General features: G+C 36.9%; 1 protein-coding gene across 1 annotated transcript in view; it reads right to left on the bottom strand.

Moving 5' to 3' along the window:
* The window catches only part of TMPRSS7 (transmembrane serine protease 7), a 38610-nt gene that overhangs the window by 9556 nt on the left and 9357 nt on the right, over positions 1-19697 (bottom strand). Inside the window, 11 exon segments of the mRNA XM_032219785.1 lie at positions 647-758; positions 865-956; positions 959-970; positions 3186-3322; positions 4572-4678; positions 6575-6687; positions 7668-7798; positions 8679-8907; positions 10988-11026; positions 15780-15973; positions 16948-17015. Coding sequence (XP_032075676.1) covers positions 647-758; positions 865-956; positions 959-970; positions 3186-3322; positions 4572-4678; positions 6575-6687; positions 7668-7798; positions 8679-8907; positions 10988-11026; positions 15780-15973; positions 16948-17015 — 1234 coding nt within the window.

The following is a 19697-nucleotide window of genomic DNA, read 5'->3' as shown; positions in this document are numbered from 1 at the left end:
TAAATATATATAAGTAATTATAAATTAACTAAACAAACCATTTCACCATCTGTGAAAGAATCCTCCAGAGCAGCATGTCTCAACCCTAGCAATTTCAGATGTGTGGACTTCAATTCCCAGAATTCCTCATTTTAGAACTAGTGATTGCCATTACAGATGCTGCCCCTTCCACAATCCCAATGCTGCAGTGCCCACATAGTTTTCTTGGCATTAGTAGAGGAATGATTTCCATTTCTTTTTTTAGAATGTTTTTTTATCTTCCAACTTTACTGCTGTTATATTTCCTATTGGGTTTTCACACCATTTGCACAACTCACCTAGATCAAAACATGCTTAGTTTTTAGAAAGAGATATGCAATCTCTATTACTTTGTATATCAGGATAAGATAGATGTGTTGAAGAAACAACATTAAGCAACATGAACCTGCCAGTGAATTTCAAAGACAAGATTTGAACCAAGGGTTTCTAGATATTGTACATCTACAATATCTATGAATGTAGAAAGTGATGGGGCTTCAGTCTACAGTGCTGCCATTTTGTTTGCCCCCAATTACAAATACCTTTGCCTACAAATCTACTGGTAATTTCCAATCTGCTACAGGATACAGAATGAGATATATTTAATTATTTGTGGGATGAGACTCACTTTCTGTGCAATGTAATTCATCCTGACCACTCTTACAGTTATTTATTCCATCACAGACAAAAGAATGATGCTGTGTTAAGAGGTTGCTACTACAATTTTGGGGGTGAAATGTCTAAAAAAAACAAAGAGATAAGCAACAAATCACTTGCATAATTACAAAAAGCAACCAACTAGAATTATTACTATATTTTAGATGTTGCATACTGCAGATACTTAACCACAAACAGTTCGTCACTTTCATCGAAGCAGTCATTGATTCCATCACAAAGCTGAATTTGTTGGATACATAACCCACTGTGGCATTCAAAAGACCAAGTGGACAAGCTAAAAGGCAAAAGGGGGAGAAACACTGTGATTTCAGGATTTCTATAAACTTCCTGTTCTATATTAAGTTCAAGTTACGAGGAAAGCAAGCAGGAACTTTAAGAAAATAAGCCCAAATATAAACATGATGATATAGTACTCTAGTACTACTGTTATTAATTTCAAAGGGGAAACTGTCCTACGGAATATTCCTTTTAATAAAGTTGTAGTAATATTACTTTGAAGCTGTAATTATGAGATAATAGAACATAATAGTAGAAATTGAAACTTACTTATTTTCGGGATTTCATATGTAATTCATCTTTCCTCATGATATATACACTAAGAAAGCTATATGGAACCTGAATTTTGATATGGGGAAGGCCCAATGTATTCAAGAAATGTCTGTAAGTCAAGTATGTCTCTCTTGAGTATATTTATTTCCAATTTTTCTTCTTTCTGTAGCTTTCTGATCTCCATTTCTATCCTCTAATTCAGTGGTGGGATTCAAAAAAATGTACTACCTATTCTGTGGGCATGGCTTGGTGGGCAATGCATGGCTTGGTAGGCGTGGCTTGGTGGGCTTGGCAGGGGAAGGATACTGTCAAATCTCCATTCCCACCCTACTCCAGGGGACGTTTAATGTAAATCTCCATTTCCTCCCAATCAGCTGGACTCGGGAATAGATGGGGGTAGGGCAGTTAGAGGTGGTATTTATCGGTTCTCCGAACTACTCAAAAGTCCCACTACCGGTTCTCCAGAACTGGACAGAACCTGCTGAATACCCCCTCTGCTCTAATCTAAACTCAGTAATAAACTACATATCTTTCCATGGGTAAACGTATAGAGATTGAAAGAATCATAAAACCAATTCTGTATTATTACAATGACTGTTCTCAAGTGGGGTCATTTGGATTCTGCAAAAGATCATGCTGACATGAAAATTATTTTTTTCGATGTGTCATCATCTATCTATTTGAGACTGAGGCATGCTTCTTCCTCATTGCGGTCCTTCCACATGAAATGAGCAACAGTGGGATTTCCCTTCCCAATTACTCAGCACATTTATGTAGCATTACTCAGCTCATCTGTCCCACATGTCAATGAAAAGATATTAAATAAAATACAAGTTAATAATCACCCTTAAATGAACTAATTATCTATATTGTTATTAATAACATGCAATTTGATTTTATAGCCACTATATGTTACAGTTTTAGTTCTCATGCTTTGCTAGATTCTAAACCAGGGGTCTCACACCTTGGCAGCTTTAAGCCTGACGGACTTCAAGTTAAAGTCCACCAGACATAAGTTGCCAAGTTGGACACTTCTGTTCTAAGTGGCCAGTGGAACTGGCAGCAGAGTTGACAGTGAGGAGGTTGGAGAGGAACATGGGCAATCCTGGAGGTTGGGGAAGGCTCGGACGACAGTTCTGCGTTGGAGGCAGAGAGGAGCCAAGGCCATCTGGCAGTTCTCAGCTGCCTTTGGAGCAGACAGCATGTGAGGCAGACAGAACAGCTGGAGCCTGTTCCAGTGTGTGCATGCACAGAGCTGTCAGAAGAAAAGAACAGCTAAGAAATCAGGGTCCATTTGGAGTAAAGCCACGGTAGCCAGTGAATGGCCTTCCTATAGGAAATCAAAAGGAGTGAAAGTGTAGTGGGCTTTTGCAGGAAACAATTCGTTTCTTCGTTCATTCTTGTTTCAGGAGTATGAAGATCTGTCTGTGAATCTTCAGAGACTCTGTGCCAAGTCTTTCCTGCACAGCACTGCGTTTGGAAAATATTTACATGGCAGCTTCCAAGCTAGATAAGGTCTCTTCATAAATCACCTTTGAAAGACTGTTTCCCAGGCCTTTGTTGAATATGAAGAGAGGAATTCACATTGTTTAATAAAAGGGGTTTTGACGGACTAGGAATCTGCTTCATACTTTTTGGGTAAGCCTAGGTCAGAACTATCTAGTGCTGCAGTTATATTACAGCACATCCATTGGGACCAACACAAATGAATCAAAACCTGCCACCTGATCATCAAATCATCCCAATTCTAGCAGATTAATTTTTTGAAACAATAATTTGCTGCCATGTACATGTAATATCTTATGTCTCTATCATATCAAGTTCCTAATTATAAATGCTGGCTATTGAAACCAAAGCTAAGAAAAATATTATCTTTATAGTTTGTATATAACAACTGCATGCCAGTAAGGGTTTCAAATAATTTTTACTGTCAGTCTTACGCTGGCTGATATTGTAACTCCCATATTCCACAAGAAAGGGCTGTTCAGAAAGCTGGAGCTGCACTTGAAATTCCATGTTAACCACCAAGTTTGCCACACGGAATATTGTTTGATGATCGATGTAATAGCCACAATACCTGTACAATGGATTATATAAACTTATGCTGACCATCTCTTGTGAAGAGGTGGAACACTAAAATATAGTTACAGTAAAATTTGCATTACCACATTTCTAAGTCTACATGTCAAAAGCTTCACCTAGCAATAGATTGTTCTATGCAATGCTCTATTATTTCTTAAGGTTTCCATGATTTTCCTTTGCAATCACCATTAAGTACTTTATTCTGTATTTCCCTCTGAAGACAGTTTTTGATTCTATTGCACTCCATGCTTATGCTCACTTTCTTTCATTTTCTCCTGTCTTAATGTATGGATGAGAAAAACGATAAGAATCAAATTCTCATCTTTCATCTAGTCGCTTTCCCAAAGTTTTTTTTGTGTGTGTGTATTTACACATGTCTAACTTAGCTTATCTGTTGGGACAAACAATACTTAGCTTGATAAATAATTAAATCAGAACGGGTGGTCTTCAAAATTTCAGCAATGGGTTCTCTGCCCAGTTGCTGGGTGGGCGTGGCTATTCGGCCACCTGAATCACGGCAGGGAGGGGGGCGTTTTCGCCTTCCCAAGGCTCCAGAAGCTTTCCTCGAGCCTCTGGGAGGGTGAAAACTGCTTCCTCCAGGCTCTGGAAGACCTCCGGAGGACGGAGGCAGGCCCGTTTCCAGTCTTCCAGAACTTCCGAGAGGCCCATTCCCCTCTCCCTGAGCCTCTGTGTGGGCCCTGCACTTATCTCACATCCAAAACCGGCCATCTGGAGACTCCAGTGAGGAGCAGGGCAGGGTTGGAGGGGTGGGATGGGTTGGGCAGGGCCAGCCAGTGGGGGGATTTAGAGGTTCTCTGAACTGGCCATGTTAGCTACGGGTTCTCCCGAACCTGGGCGAACCCTTAGCAGCCCATCCCTGAATCAGAATAATTATTGCTTTTAATATACAATAGTTTCCTTTGTTGTTCAGTAAAATATGCTTCTAAGGGTTCATAAGACTAATTTAGATTTCTCTACACAAATGCGCACATCTTTAGTTATATTCTTTATCCCTCCTGAATTCTGTGGAGTATTGATAAGATATCCTAATGCACATTGCAGTGATAATTAAAATAAAAACTTTCAAATTATCACACAGGGATACATTGGCCCTTCCCTATCTGCCAAAGTAGGTTTTATAACTGTAACATTAAAAACTCATGTGTATTGTTTCATATGCAAAGTTTTTCATTGATTTTCATTCGTGCTCCATTAAACTACTTACAATATATGAATATACTTACATTAGCTCATTAATTTTCCACCATCCATGTTCACAGCCTTTAATGTTTTTTTCACTGATCATATAATTATGAAACAGCAGTGCAATACCAAAGTTCTTCTGAGGTGCCTGGTTTAAGAAAGAATAAAAAAGAAAGGGTTGTTGTTGTTTTTTGCAAAAGGGAATCAATTTTCTGGCCACTTTACAGTGTAGAAAAGGGGGTCTGCAATACTTTTATCAGAACTTATTTTATATGGTCACAAGAATGAAACGGGGATAACCTAGAAGATATGTAAGTGAGTGAGAGGTAAGCGGGTAAAGGTTTGGAATGAAAAGTCCCACTGTGTAATGGGGAATATGTTCTGTCTCCATTTAAATTTTGCCAGACTTTGATGTCTGTGAAGAATATAGAAAGCTAGTGTGGTATAGTATTAAGGCATCAGGAGAAAATCCAGGAAATAATGAGTTCTAGTTCATCCTTTGGCGGGAAGCCAACTGTCCAATGTCTATGGAGAGTCTCAGTCATCCAGGTCATGGTTGTCCCAAAGGTGCTTTTTCAAAAGGCAACTGGACTTTGTTTTCCCCTTTAAGACATTTCACTTCTCACCCAAGAAGCATCCTCAGTTCTCACTAAGTGCTGGGGAATGGAAGGATTTATATTCCTTGCAATCACCTGGGTATTAAAACTTTTGAATGTGGGCCATTAGTTCTCTGAGAGTCATTGAAGCCACCAGAGTCCAAATGACTGTCTCCTTAGAACTGCTGAAAGGACTGTTTCATTAACAGAAGATAGGTGGTCCCCTCTATTGGGAGAGGAGTGTTCAATTTTAACATAAATGGCCTCTTTTTATCCTTTTCAAACCAGTGGTCCTCTCTGGCCATTCAAAAGAGTGGCCATTGTCTTTCAAATGTAGATGCTAAGTCTTGTCCTGATGGGTTTGTTCTCATCTATTATGTTTGTGAAATAGTTGTTTTATTTCACCAATGTACAGATTTGCACATGTCTCACTGCATTGTACTGCATAAGTCACATTGCACAGCTTGTGTCTGAGTATTTTATTTTGGGGTTTTTAAAGTACGTGTGTATGCTGTGTTGGTTGAAAATCCTCCTGAATTTTTCAGATATTCCTGCAATATATGTAATGACAGTGTTGCAATGTTGCAAGTATGGTGGCTTGTCAGTGGCATTGTCCTTCAGTAGTTGTTGCTGGAAATTGGTAACCTTTTTTTTAATGACTGTGGGTGGGATTCTCTTCGGAGTCTCATACATAGCAGTGTCCTGAGTGGACTGAATGTTTACCTACCAGCAAAGAGGGAAAAGAAAAAAAACTAAAAATCATCAAGGAAGCCCGCAGAACTTGTGGCTATACCAATGGGGCCTTCATCAGAAAAAGGCCCAACAGGAGTTCCTCAGTAGTGGGTTGCTAACCGGTTTACTACTGGTTTGCTCATGCTCGCGCATGTGTACAGCCCTTCTGCGCATGCGTAGAAGCGTCTGGATGGGTGGGTGCAGTTTCCTTCCGCCACCACTACTGGTTTGGCCAAACCGGGCCAAACCGGGAGCAACCCACCTCTGGAGCTCCTCCAAAACAGACAAAGAAGACAACAACAAATGAAGCAACTTTGTCATTCCATATATTGAAGTAGGATTTTCAACCAACACAATACACATGCACGCTTCAAACCTAAGAATACACTATGGCAGAAGCTTGTTGCCTCAATTTAATCAGCCAATTCTAAGCATTTAAAGAGAGAAATTAGGCTGGCAGAATTAAAGAACAGGTGCTGCTTTCCACCATTCACAAGGAAACCTTTCATCTCCCATTACAGCTATTTGACACCCCCCCCCCCACACACACACAAATCCCAGAGTAAGAGGGACATTAAAGCTTTGTGCAGAGATCAAAGAGTTTGGACTCTTGCAACTTCATCTCACAAAAGAGACAGAGAGTCCTGTTTCCAGCTGACACCAAACATAGGGAAGTGTAGTTGGGAAAGTCCTCTAAGGATTATATTTAAAATTACCTGAAAAGTCCACATGCAAATACATTTTGGAGGATAATAGTTGGGATAATAGGGACTTAGGATTTGCCCTTCAAATCCGGTACTTCCTAATGCCAATACAGTATTTCCACATTCTAAGGGGGGGAAAAAGGATTGTCCTGTTTATATACAATTGGAAAACCAAGAATCGGCCAAAAAAAGAAAGAGAATTTCTCTACTGTTTTACATAGATTTCAGCATGACAAAGAATGGAAATAATAAAAGCAGGAAAAAGTGTAATAAGAGAATTAAGATAGCAACAAACGACACAATACAATGCGGTATCTTAAATAAATGCTCCTGAAAACTGCCTTTACCTGGATGATGAAAAAGCATAAAAGACATAGTTTTGTAATCACAGTAAAAGATCTCTTAAGCTACTAAATATCTATTACATTTTTTTTTTAAAGGAAGTGATAGTTAGTAAGGAAAATAAAGAAATTGCAAGACTTATGGAGAAGTCATTGGCTAATATAATACAACAATTTTTTGTACTCAAAAGCTATCTGACTTCCTGTACTAAGTTGGAAAATCGCCATTGCTAAAGACAGTATGGTAGGATTAGTTTATTGGTATTAAACTACCAATAAGCAATTGAATAAAGCAACTGTTTAAAGATCAAGACTCTCTTAATTCAAGCTCTTTCCCTTTATGATGTGGTTAGATTTCTTGATCTGCTTCAGTATTTCTATGTTCAGTTCCTAGTATTCTCTATCGAGCCATGCTTTTCCTAGTAATGTTTTAAAATGCTAACCAGATCTGATCTGATATGGATCAGCTTTCAGTGATGTCAGTAGACAAATTACTCTGGAGCTGGGTATATATGACAACTCCTCCATCTAGTGGTATAATGTAGCATAACATCAATGAGTTATGGGTGTAAGTACAGCTGGGTTAAACCTTAAAGTTTCAAGCAGAAAAACTGCTTAAAGTGAAACAAGGGTTGGGAAGGAGTTGAGAGAGGAACTAAATGCATGCCAGAGATTATAAAATAAATTGTCATGAATAAAGCGCTACTTTCAAAGATAGAACATAATTTAAGCAATATGACCACAAAAAAAGACAAAATACGTACTTTCTTGTGGAATCATCTCAAAATAGCCATGAAATTCCTTCATTTGCCTAACTTGTGCGGACTTCAGCATAACTAACATCATATTATTTGTAGAAACAAAAGATATCAATGAATTGGAAGGTTCACATATTCTGAAATAAAACAATTTGTTATAAATGTATGGATATTATAGAAATTACTAGATATCTTTCACGCCTATTCTAGAATTCTCCATCCTGCTTTGTTGGTTAATCAGTTGGTTAATTATTTGTGCTAGTTGATAAAAATAAAAATAAAATTCTTATAGTTATAAACAACATACTGTATGTTGAAAAAAAATTACAAGTTATATAATAGCTATGCTTGACTTTACAGGTGCTTAAGAGCTACTAAATCATTCTCTCAGCCCAATGCACCCCACAGGTTGCAGGCAAGTAGGGAAAGGAAGTATGTCCTCTGCCTTGGATTACTTACAAAGTAATAAAGGCAGGGTAAAAAAATCTAATAAATATATTAAATAAATAATTTCACACATATAACAAGAACATAATACATAATAATCTTTTATAGAATTCATATGGGCATCTTTCTGATTGCCAACTTTATAAAATTAATGCTTCAAAATAGTATATAAATATATGGTTTCTATTTGTCACTAATCCATAATGTAATTTGTTTGATGGGTTTAATGTGTTATATAAACCTAGCTATTTTACCATGGCTTACATTTGATGTGATGTATGAACCTAGATAACTTGCAGTTCGTTTAAATGGTATATGGCAAATGGTACACACACACACACACACACACTATATTTTATGTGTGCATGTGTGTGTGTTATATGGGTATAGTGCATGAAGCTAATTATTGTTTCAATACATTGTCAATTTTAAAACATTTAGCCTAATTGCAATGGAGACAGTTATTTATTAATACAGTATATAACAGTGAAGAAATTGTTTAAAATCTTTAGATTTTAAGAAAATCTTAGCAATATTTTTTTAAAATCCTTATTAGAAAAGCCTACTTACCGATATAATATCTTACTCTTTATTGGCATTAGGGAGTCGTAAATGGTCAATGAATCACTAATACAGTTGTCTGCTTCAATCCGAATGGATGCTATAGAAAGGCGAATTAAGTAGCCAACCAACGCAATCAGTTTAAAATAACAGATCATCCTTCCTGATGTTTCCAAAACGTCCAGTGGAAAATGCTGATGCAAGTGATCTGCATGCAGATCATAGATACAGTTTGCACCTGCAGAAATAGTGCAAGCTCATTTCATTTACCAATTGCTCCACTACAAATACTATGTACGACCCACATTTTATATAGAATTTCTTATGTCACTGATAAAAATTTCAATGTCATTACTTGCATTAACAATTTCATTTATTTGTAAAAGTTTGGCTGAACACAAGTTCAGGTTGATTGCAAAAATAATTGAGGCATTCTTTACAATTTTGATTTTGAGAAGAGGGGAAGGAGATGTGGAGGGAGAGGAGGGGAGAAAGGAAAGGAAAGGACATTTACTCATATGGATACGAATGTGAGACCCAGCCAAAATTATCAAAATGGCAGAAGAAATACTGCATTACAAGTGTTCTGAGGTCACATGTTTGCTATTTGCAACCTTTCCATTCAGCTTTCCACAAGCAAAGTCAATGAAGGAAGCAGGATTCACTTAATAAAAGCATGATTAATTTAACAACTGCAGCAATTTGCTTAATAACTATAGCAAAAAAAGGTCATAAAATCAAATGTGACTGACTTAATAACTGCCTTGCTGAGCAATGAAATTCTGTTCCCAGTGATGGTCATAAATCAAGGAGTACCTGTATTTTAATCTAGATGTCATGCATATCCTGCCCCAGTATAAAAGGAAATCAAGACACTGGCTTTCGCAATTGTGTTCCAAAGGCGTGAATGATTTATGACGATTAATGTTGATCTTCAGTTACTACTTCTTTTAAGAATTTTTTTTTTATCTTGTGAAAAAAAAATTGTAAGCCACTCAAAGTTGTCTTGATTTGGGAAGCCTTATAAATTAAATAAATAAACTGTATTCTGGTCCTCCTGCAGTCTTGTAGCAGTGATTTTCATGTGGATTAAATAGCAGGAATGGTATCTATGGAGATTGTCAGCCATCCAGGTCATGGTTGTCCCAAAAGTGCTTTTTCAAGTGGCAACTGGAGCTTCTTATTTTTCTTTGAAGACATTTTGCTTCTCATCCAAGAAGTTTCTTCAGGTCTGACTGGATAGTGAGGAATGGAAGGATTTATATTCCTTGCAGACAGCTGATCATTTGCATTCTTTTAGAGTTCCATTGAGGCCTCTTGGAGGTTTATCTGTGTCCTCAGGGTCACCTGAGTAGGGCAAAGAGAGCCTCAACGATTCTTTAAAACAGGGGTAATCAATCTTTTTATACCTACTGCCCACTATCTCTGTTAGTAGTAAAAATTTTCTAACCGCCCACCGGTTCCACAGTAATGGTGATTTCTAAAATAGGGAAGTAACTTTACTTTATAAAATTTATAAAGCAGACTTACTGGAATGCCCACTAGTGGGCGGTAGGGACCAGGTTGACTACCACTGCTCTAAAACATGGGTGAGGTGTCCAACTTGCAGCACCACATTGCCATCATGTGATGTATTGCAAAAAAAAATTCCCTTTGCGAAGCTAGGCTGGGCATGGCCTGTGCATGACGGATCTGGTCCATGCCAGTTTATTCCTCTGCTCTAAAAGAATGCCAATGACCAACCATCTGCAAGAAATATAAACTCTTCCATTCCTCACCATCCAATCAGAACTAAAGAAACTTCTTGGTTGAGAAATGAAATGCCTTCAAAGAAAAACAAGAAAGACCAGTTGCCTGTTGAAAAAGCATCTGGGGGAGCAGGAATGATGGAATTAGAGACATTCTGAATTATTGAATGCCTCCAATGATATACTGTGGGGAACTTATATCTTTTCAGACTGCATATGCCGCTGTTTCTGTCTCCTTATACTATAGCCTGGTTTAACACACAAAATAAACTATATATTTTTTAAAAAAAAATCAAACCTAGAACAGAAACATTATTTTTTTAAAAAAATCTTATTCTTGGAAATGAAACCAATTCCTAATTCTCATTTATCTCTAGCATCTTTATAAGGATTATACTTTGTAAAGTACTTCGAACCATCAAAAGCATTACAGAAATATAAAGGTTAATAAAAAAGCCATAAAGAAAAATAGTGTTTTGGTAAGTAAATAACTTCAATTGTAATTGTAATATACGCTCTCATATCAGAGGTTAAGAACAACAGTTATGACAGGAAAACTCAGTAATGTACCTGTTCCTGTTGTTGAAGAGTAATCCGATCGAAGCCCAACTACATTGGGGAAAAAAACCTAATAAATATGCTTACATTTAAGCAAAGTTTGCAATAAAAGGTCAGCAGACAATACATACTATATGTATATAGTGTTATAGATCTGGAAGCTGAGAAGCCAAGAAAATGTATTTTGTATTACTTGTATTACGTAAGAATTTATGATGCCATTTGAACTCACTTAGTAAAGAGAAGCCCATAAATTATGTATTTGGTTTCACTGTCAAATTTATATTAGGATTAGGATTATTTTTTTCTAGATTAATTTGAAATTTGATTTCCATTTTTTTATACTATCTAAAACAATATCCTACCAAAGGAGATCAGGTCCTGGCCTTATTTTCCGTGACAGTTTCATAGCAGTGTTTCATTCCCAATTCCTTTTATTTCAGTTGGTAGGACTTAATTTCTAAAGCGTTACTAACATATTTAAAACCAAAAGCAAATTATTCTTTAATAGTCTGGGTCTGGAGGCTAAAACATATTAAGAAGAGTTGCAGGAACTGGGTATATCTAATTTAATGAAAATAAGAACTAGGGTGACATGATAGCAGTGTTCCAATATCTCAGGGGCTGCCACAAAGAAGAGGGAATCAAGCAGTGGTGAAATTCAATTTTTTTTATTACTGGTTCTGTGGGCGTGGCTTGGCAGGCTTGGCAGGGGAAGGATACTGCAAAATCCCCATTCCCTCCCCACTCCTGGGGGAAGGATATTGCAAAATCTCCATTCATTCCCACCCCACTCTGGGGCCAGCCAGAGGTGGTATTTGCTGGTTCTCCAAACTACTCAAAATTTCTGCTACTGGTTCTCCAGAACCTGTCAGAACCTGCTGAATTTCACCCCTGGAGTCAAGCTATTCTCCAAAGCACCTGAAGTCAGGACAAGAAGCAATGGATGGAAAATAATCGAGGAGAGAACTAACCTAAAACTAGGAGAAAATTTCCTGATAGTTAGAACAATTAACCAGGGGAATGACTTGCCTCCAGAAGTTGTGGATGCTCCAATGCTGGAGGTTTTTAAGAAGAGATTAGACAACAATTTATCTGAAATGGTATAGATGTTTTCTGCCTGAGCACAAGGTTGGACTAGAAGACCTGCAAGATCCATTCCAACTCTTCTCGTTCTGTGTTGCCATACTATGTCATGAACTGTCAAAGAACTAATTGGTTCTAGGAGAGCAGCAACTCAACTGCCAATAGCTTCTTTGTCATTTTTGGCATCCTCATTCCCTTCCCCTATGGCTAACACATTCCACCATCTCCCTTGATACTCCATGGTATTGGTGCATTCTAAAAATGTCTTTGGTTTCTTTCTTCTTAAAAAGTGAAGCACTTTTGAGGAGGAGCCAATGTCGCGATGATACATCATGTGGACTCGACAATCCGAGTTCGCTGATGACAGTTTAGGTCCGGTAGGACCTAAACCGTCCCGAAGAGATGGTGATCAGGAAGACAAAACCTTGCTGGTCACAGGGACACCGCAAAGTCCCTGATCGACTCAAGGGAAGTGCTTCCAACCAGCAGCAAACAGGCAACCCCTAGGCTGACAAAGTCAGAGACGGCTCCGGAAGGAAAAGAAGAAGTGAAAGTGGGTCCATCTGGTGAGGTTTTTTTTTCTTTTAGAAGATTGCCCTAAGAAACCTTTTTTAAAAGATAAATTAGTCCTCTAAGTAAAGAATAAAGTGGCGAATTTTATCCCTATTGGACTGCCTTAGAAGAAGAGAATGAAAATACAGAAAACAAAGACAAGATAACAGATGAACTCATTAATGAAGTAAATGTGAGTGAAAATGGAAAGAAGGGAAGTTGGAAAAGTGACTTTGACAATCTGGAGCTTTATCCCAAATCCCAAGATACAGGAGAGAAAAGAAAGAGCGAAAAGAATGGAGTTAAGAAGACAAATCTATCCAGAAATAAGTCTGATAACCAAAGCTAAGTTAATGTTAATAACAATTCAAGGGCAACGAAACTACTTCAGAGATCTTCTAAGCTACAAAGTGCGGAGAGAAGTTCATAACTCTGGAAAGGAGCTGAAAAGAGAATTGACACAACAGCTGGCAAGAGAGATAAGACGGTTTTGCTACTGGAAAGATACAGGTTGATAATGCTAGTTGATGATAAAAGTTAGCTAATTTTTGATGATTAATAAGTAGGGATTTTAGTATTTTGTAGACTGTTTTAGATTATCATTGAATGTTTATTGGTTAACATATAATTTACTATGATATTAATAATAGAATGATAACCTTAATTAGGATAAATAATCGGGCCATAAATTGTAAATTGGGATTTCGCGAAAAGATTCATAAATCTTATTAACAAATTTTTGTTTAGATCTTGTTATGGAGGTATAATTAATTTGGGTCAGAAGAGAGGAGATGTGATACAAATAGTAAACAATTCATTTTTTTAAACTATAATAACAATAAGGAAATGTTAATGGATACTTTTGGTGATTATTAAGTAGGAATGTTAACATCTCTTAGATTGTCTTAGATTTTAAATGTTTATTTTGTTAACATGTAATTAACTATGATAATAATAATGAAATGACAACCTTAATTAGTAATATAAACTGGATATAAATTGTAACCTGGGACTTAGGGAAAAGACCTATAAATCTTAATAATAAATTCTTCTTTAGAGCTGGTTATAAAGGTATAATCTCTTTTGGGCCTGAGGAGAGGAGTGGTGAGATAAATAGTAAATAATTTTTAGTTAACTACAATAATAACAAGGAAATGTTAATGGATAATATTTAATGATATATACAGGTGTGTTGTACCAGTAAAAGCAAATTGGATATAAGCCTTAATTTGTGAGTTGGCGGGGGGAAGGGGGGGAATGTTAGATAACCTACTAACTGACTTTGTTTTAGAATATGTTATAAAGATGTAAAGTTATGGCAGACTCATTGAGACTGCGAAAGTATGCCAGTAGGTGGTTGTGTCTTCAAATATAAATGATTTTAGATAAAAACACATTTAAGTAACTGTAATCAAATGAAAATTGTGGTACAGTGATAGTAAAATACATAAATTCTAAAATGTACAACTCAATTTGAATGAAGTATATGTAATGATTGTGGAAGAAATGCACAAAATGTATCTGTAACCAATTGACACGTTTTCTACAAGATGTAACGAAAGATGATTCTTTTGTGTGTGTGTGTGTGTGTGTGTTTTTTTTAATAAAAACAATAAAAAAAATTTTAAAAAGCGAAGCACTTTTTAGATTATGGGTGTCGGAGCAAATGCATACACTTTTGGCACCCAAGGAAAAAAGCTTCGCCATCACTGCTATAGGCAATCATGATTATTTCCATGTTTATAGCTCTATCTGTACCTAATTTTATTAAGCAACCTGGTTTTGCTAATTATTAAAGATCACAGGGCCCAGAACCAATATTGTGATATTTCTCTACTGGCCCATTGAGATAGGATTTCCAGTTAACTAGTTTGATAATCAGAATGTTACAGTACATTTTAAAATGCTTTCTTGAAATCAAGATATAGTACATACACACCATTCCCAGAAGCAACTAAGGAAGTTATCTACTCAAAAGCTGATGTATTGTTGACAAAGAATGCTCATTTATGATAATTGCTACATTGTTTTCAATTTGCTTAGAAACTTTAACATTTATTTTAAAATCTTTCCAAGTACTGGTATCAAAAAACCTATAATTAATTTTATGTCTTTCAGTTCCAAAATACATTTGTCTTTCTTTTCTCATTTATGTGTTAAGATAACAGTTGGAAAATATCTATCAGTAATTTTTAAAATTCCCAAGATACAGGAAAAATACACAAACTGTTTTTTAAAACTTGCTGGATATAAAGAATATATATTGCAATAAGGGCATTCATGTGCAACTGTGGAGAGTAGTTGTTCTTGCATAAGACAATTGTTCATTTATCATCTCTGGAAAAAGGGCAGTTCTTTCCATCAGAACAGAAGCGGGCAATGCATACAAAACCAGTACCATGTCCGCAACCTGCAAAAGCTCTCAAGATTTGGCAGCTAATATTTGGCAGCAATTTTTTCAGTGTTACTATATTTTTGAAACAAAAGTGAGCCTTTAGTTATGCATGCTGAAGTATCTAGGAGACTTATGAGATCTGTTTTGAGTAACAGACATAAACATTTATAATCATTTTAAGTTAAAAACAGAAAAAAACAGGGACTTTGAAAGTCCAACCCCCTGCTTAGGCAGGAAACCTTACACCACTTCAGACAAATGTTTATCCAATATCTTAAAAACTTCCAGTGATGGAGCATTCACAATTTCTGGAGGAAAGTTTTTCCACTGATTAATTGTTCTAACTATCAGGAAATTTCTCCTTAGTTCTAGGTTGCTTCTCTCCTTGATTAGTTTCCACCCATTGCTTCTTGTCCTGCTTTGCAGAATAGCTTGACTCCCTCTTCTTTGTTGCAGCTCCTGAGATATTGGAACATTGCTATCATGTCTTTTCTAGTTCTTCTTTTCATTAAACTAGACATACCCAGTTCCTGCAACCGTTCTTCATATGTTTTAGCCTCTAGTCCCCTAATCATCCTTGTGGTCTTCTCTGAACTCTTACACCATGGCGACCAAAGAAGCAGGCTGACATTTTTATTCCCCTGAATTTATGATTTTCATGCATATTTGTGATCCCATCAAACCTTGAATAAAAATGTTGTGTACTCAGAAAAAGGAAACCTTTAGATACAATGAATAATACATATGAATTCTTGATTTAGAAATACCAACCACTGAGCACAATGGAATCCATATCCACTGCAAGGCCTTGAAGACTCCCTACTGAGGTTCGATTGGTGATGCTTGTGTGAATTGAATTTCTTAAAATAGCTGCAACACAGTCTTCACAAAATATTTGGCCTTTCGCTTGTGGTACCACAAACACAATCCAGAAATGGACAAGAAGTCCCCCATTGTTGTTATTGCTGAAATCAGTACAAAACAAATTGTATTTATTTAATTGAGTTATATGGTGACTTGTATAGTTCTATTTTTAAGGGCTTGGGGCCAAGGGTGGGATCCTACTTGTTTAACAACTGGTTTGCTGGGTGCACATGTGCAGTTTACAGAGAAATCATCTTCCGGATTATTACTGGGGAGGAAAACAGCTGAGGTGTAGCAATCCACTCTGCCGCACCTATCAACTGGGCTTCAGAAAAGAGAATATAGGTGAGTATAGTGCAGTGGTGGGTAGGCAGGCCCAGCTGAAAGTTGGAGCAAACCAGTTCACTCCCAGCTGATAATCGGAGCAACCGATTCACCTAAACTGGTCCGAACCAGTAGAATCCCACCCCTGTTTGGGGTAATTTCCAAACAAAGAAAAAAAGGAATAAAACTAACTAACTAAGCTAACAAAGGTTATCCACCAAGGCAACCCAGGTCCACCTTCTGGACTGAATGATTCTCAGGACAATACAGTTTTAAAAACCTTGTAAATGTGGAGCAAAATAAGGCCTCAAGAGCAAGGTATTCCATGCTGTTTGAGCTGCTATTGATATGCATAACTTTGAGTCTGCTCTCTTATCATTTCACAGAAATTGGGAATTGCCTAGATATTTTCAGGATGCATGTATATACCAGGCTATATATCTGGACAGGATAAATGTCCCACTGTGTATCTAGCTGAGTACCAAGCTACTTAGGACTTTATATGTGATATCTACCCAAAATCTTATTGGCTTACATAAAAAACTGATAAGCTTAAAAATTTAAACTTCTGTCATTATTCAAGAAAAATGCTAACAGCTTTTGAAATATACCACGTATTAACTGTATGAAAACATTTACTCCACGTTCAATCATTTTATAAAGTTGTGCTGGACTTACAAGATAACTGACTTGCCACAAGATAAGATATTTATCATTAAATCATAAAAACAAACTAAAAATGGTGTCCCACCTGACATCGGAGACAATGGATTGCTTGTAAAATTTTGAGAAAGCAGATTTGGTATACACCAGATTCATCTGAAAGAGAACATTTACAGACTTGTTTCAATGTCCTGCCTGAAGTCAATTCAATTTTACTGAGAACAGCATACATTGTGGGTTCTTAAAAATTAGTGATTATTTCTGAGAATGATTAAATATTTTTATAACAACGTATTCATTTATGACAGTAAAGAGCAACCCTTATCACAGCTTTTGTTTTGCCTGGTTGTAAAACTTCCCACCCTCCTCTGTCAACTTTCAATTAGATGTGACTTAAATCTATATTTGGAAAGCAAGATGAAGTTGTACCAGCCTAAAAGAAAATAAAAGTTCATGATTTAATGGAAATGAAGTGGGAATCCATTATTAATTAAATTGTAGTCCAAGGATAGTTTCCTCAGACAGATAGCATTTTCAGCCAGTTGCAATTCTGTACAACGTAGAGTTTCCAGAAATACTCTGGATACTCTACAATAAAAATCTACTTCAGAAAAAAAGCATGACAATAGGTTAACCCAAGAATAAAGGTACAAGAAAGATGTCTTCCATTATTTTTCACTAGTTAAAAATGGAAGCTTATCAAGAGTTATTCAGAGAGAGATGTACATATTTTACAACTATGTATTTCTTCTTTAATGCCCTTTTTTTTCTTTATAAAAACCACGAAGGTCCTTGGTCTAGTTCACAGGAGTTCAGCAAACTGTTTAATTCTAAAGTAGTATCCGGAAATTACATATTTTAATAAGTAATAATAATTACAATTATTGCTGTGTTAGTGAATCTTCCAATTGTCCTTCAAAGCCATACTCCATACACTTTCCCACTAATTTCTTGTAGATGTTAAATAAGCGAAGGGAAAGTAGAGTACTCTCTGAAATACCATGGAGTCTATAACTCCACCTTCCTGATACCAACTGTAACTGTTTTCAAAGGAAGTAGGAGAATATCTTGCAACCATGCCCCCCTTCCATGCCCAACCCCCTATCCGGGTTCAGAATGATACAATGATTAATCGTATCAAAAGAAATCCAGATGGGCCAGGTTGGATATATCAAAAATATCCTGACACCATAAAAGATTATTGACAAGTGCAACTAATATTTTATCAGCCTCGCCTAGTACACAATGAAAAGGAATCCAAATAATTTGCTTCCTCCAGGGGTCTTCTAGAGCTGTAACTTTACCAGTTTTGCAGTAATTTTCCCACAAAGGAGAAATTTGGAGACTGGGTGGCAATAATCCAGCTCTGTTGGATCCAGCAGTAGCTTCTTGAGAAAACGTAGATCACCACTTTTTCAAAAGTGATAAAATAATATCCTCCTTCAAGCAAGCACTTACTACCACATGTATCCAACCATATGTTATCTCCAATGAGCCTTGATTAACCAGAAGGGACAGGGATGTAAAATATAAATGTCAGAACTCAAAGCCCAAGAACTGCATTCTAGTAACCTCAGATTCTTCACAGATAACAAAACACAGCTATTTCTCAGTCAATTCCATGGGACTTACACAGTCCTCAAAGAGGCTCCTATAACAATTTGCTTGGCTCTTCCTTTCACAGGAGACAAGTCACCTTAACTAGAGCCTTAAGAAATTTATCTGTGAAGGTAATCAGAGTGGAAAAAATACTTAGATTTTGTCACTCTTATTGACACAGGGTATTCCTTAATAGTAAAGTGTTCTTACCTGTATTTAGTTGGATTTTCTCTGTTTTCATCCAGTAGTGCTCTAACACCATTTCAGCACCCAAACTTCCTTTGAAAACCAGGCCCCCTCCAGGATCAGTGCACAAAGGCTGCACACTCTGCACAGGCACAATCCAATCCAAGACTGCTGTTGCCTTTTCATTCCAAGCAGCAACTAAGGCCTCAGTTAAACTGTACTATAGAGCTTCAGGGACAACTCCGAGTTGTTTCTGAAACCCAACAAGGGCAATCAAGTGCCTGAGACAGAATGATCAAATAGATCCTTCTTTTGAATGTAGAGGGTAGCCACAGGAACAACTCCACATCATGTTATCTCTCTCCCCAAAACAAAAAGCAGATCTGGACTGTGACCTCCATTGTAAATTAGGCCTTTAATAATCTGGATGAGATCCATGACTGCCATGATGGACATGGAATCCCAAACTACATTGGGAAATACTCAAAACAAGGCAATTAAGTAGATGATACTAAGTACATTGTAAAAAAATCCAGGGATTGCCAATGAGAAAATAATACCAGGCAATGAATACAGGTCCAAATGTAGGTTTTCTGTTGAGAAATACTGCCATACAATGTTGTTGTTGTTTTGTAAAGTTGACCTATGTACCCACCATTCTCAGATATGAGAACATCTGGAGTAATGGATGTTAGCCATGGCTTTCAGGTGTTTATTTAATATAGGAGAAACAGGGGCAGGTTAAAAAAGAGAAAAGGAGGCTACATTGAAAACAAAAAAGTGATATTTTTTTTTAGGAACAGAACAGATTGTGCCATGGGTTCTACTCATGAATGTATTTGTCATATATATACGGCTTTCACTATTGAAGATCGGGAGTCATTTCTCATTTTCCTTTGTGCTATTCCAAATTCTCTTGACTGGAGAAAAACTGATAAATGGCAACAGGTATTGTCCTGTCAACAAAGTATTCATTTGAAACAGGCTTGCCCCATCTTTGGGGGGGGAACTCGTTTATATTATAACCTCCAGCAAAGCAACTTGAGAAAGGCA

Source organism: Thamnophis elegans, chromosome 6, assembly GCF_009769535.1.
Source record: "Thamnophis elegans isolate rThaEle1 chromosome 6, rThaEle1.pri, whole genome shotgun sequence".
Taxonomy (NCBI): Eukaryota; Metazoa; Chordata; class Lepidosauria; order Squamata; family Colubridae; genus Thamnophis; species Thamnophis elegans.
This window is presented reverse-complemented; position numbering and strand designations above follow the sequence as displayed.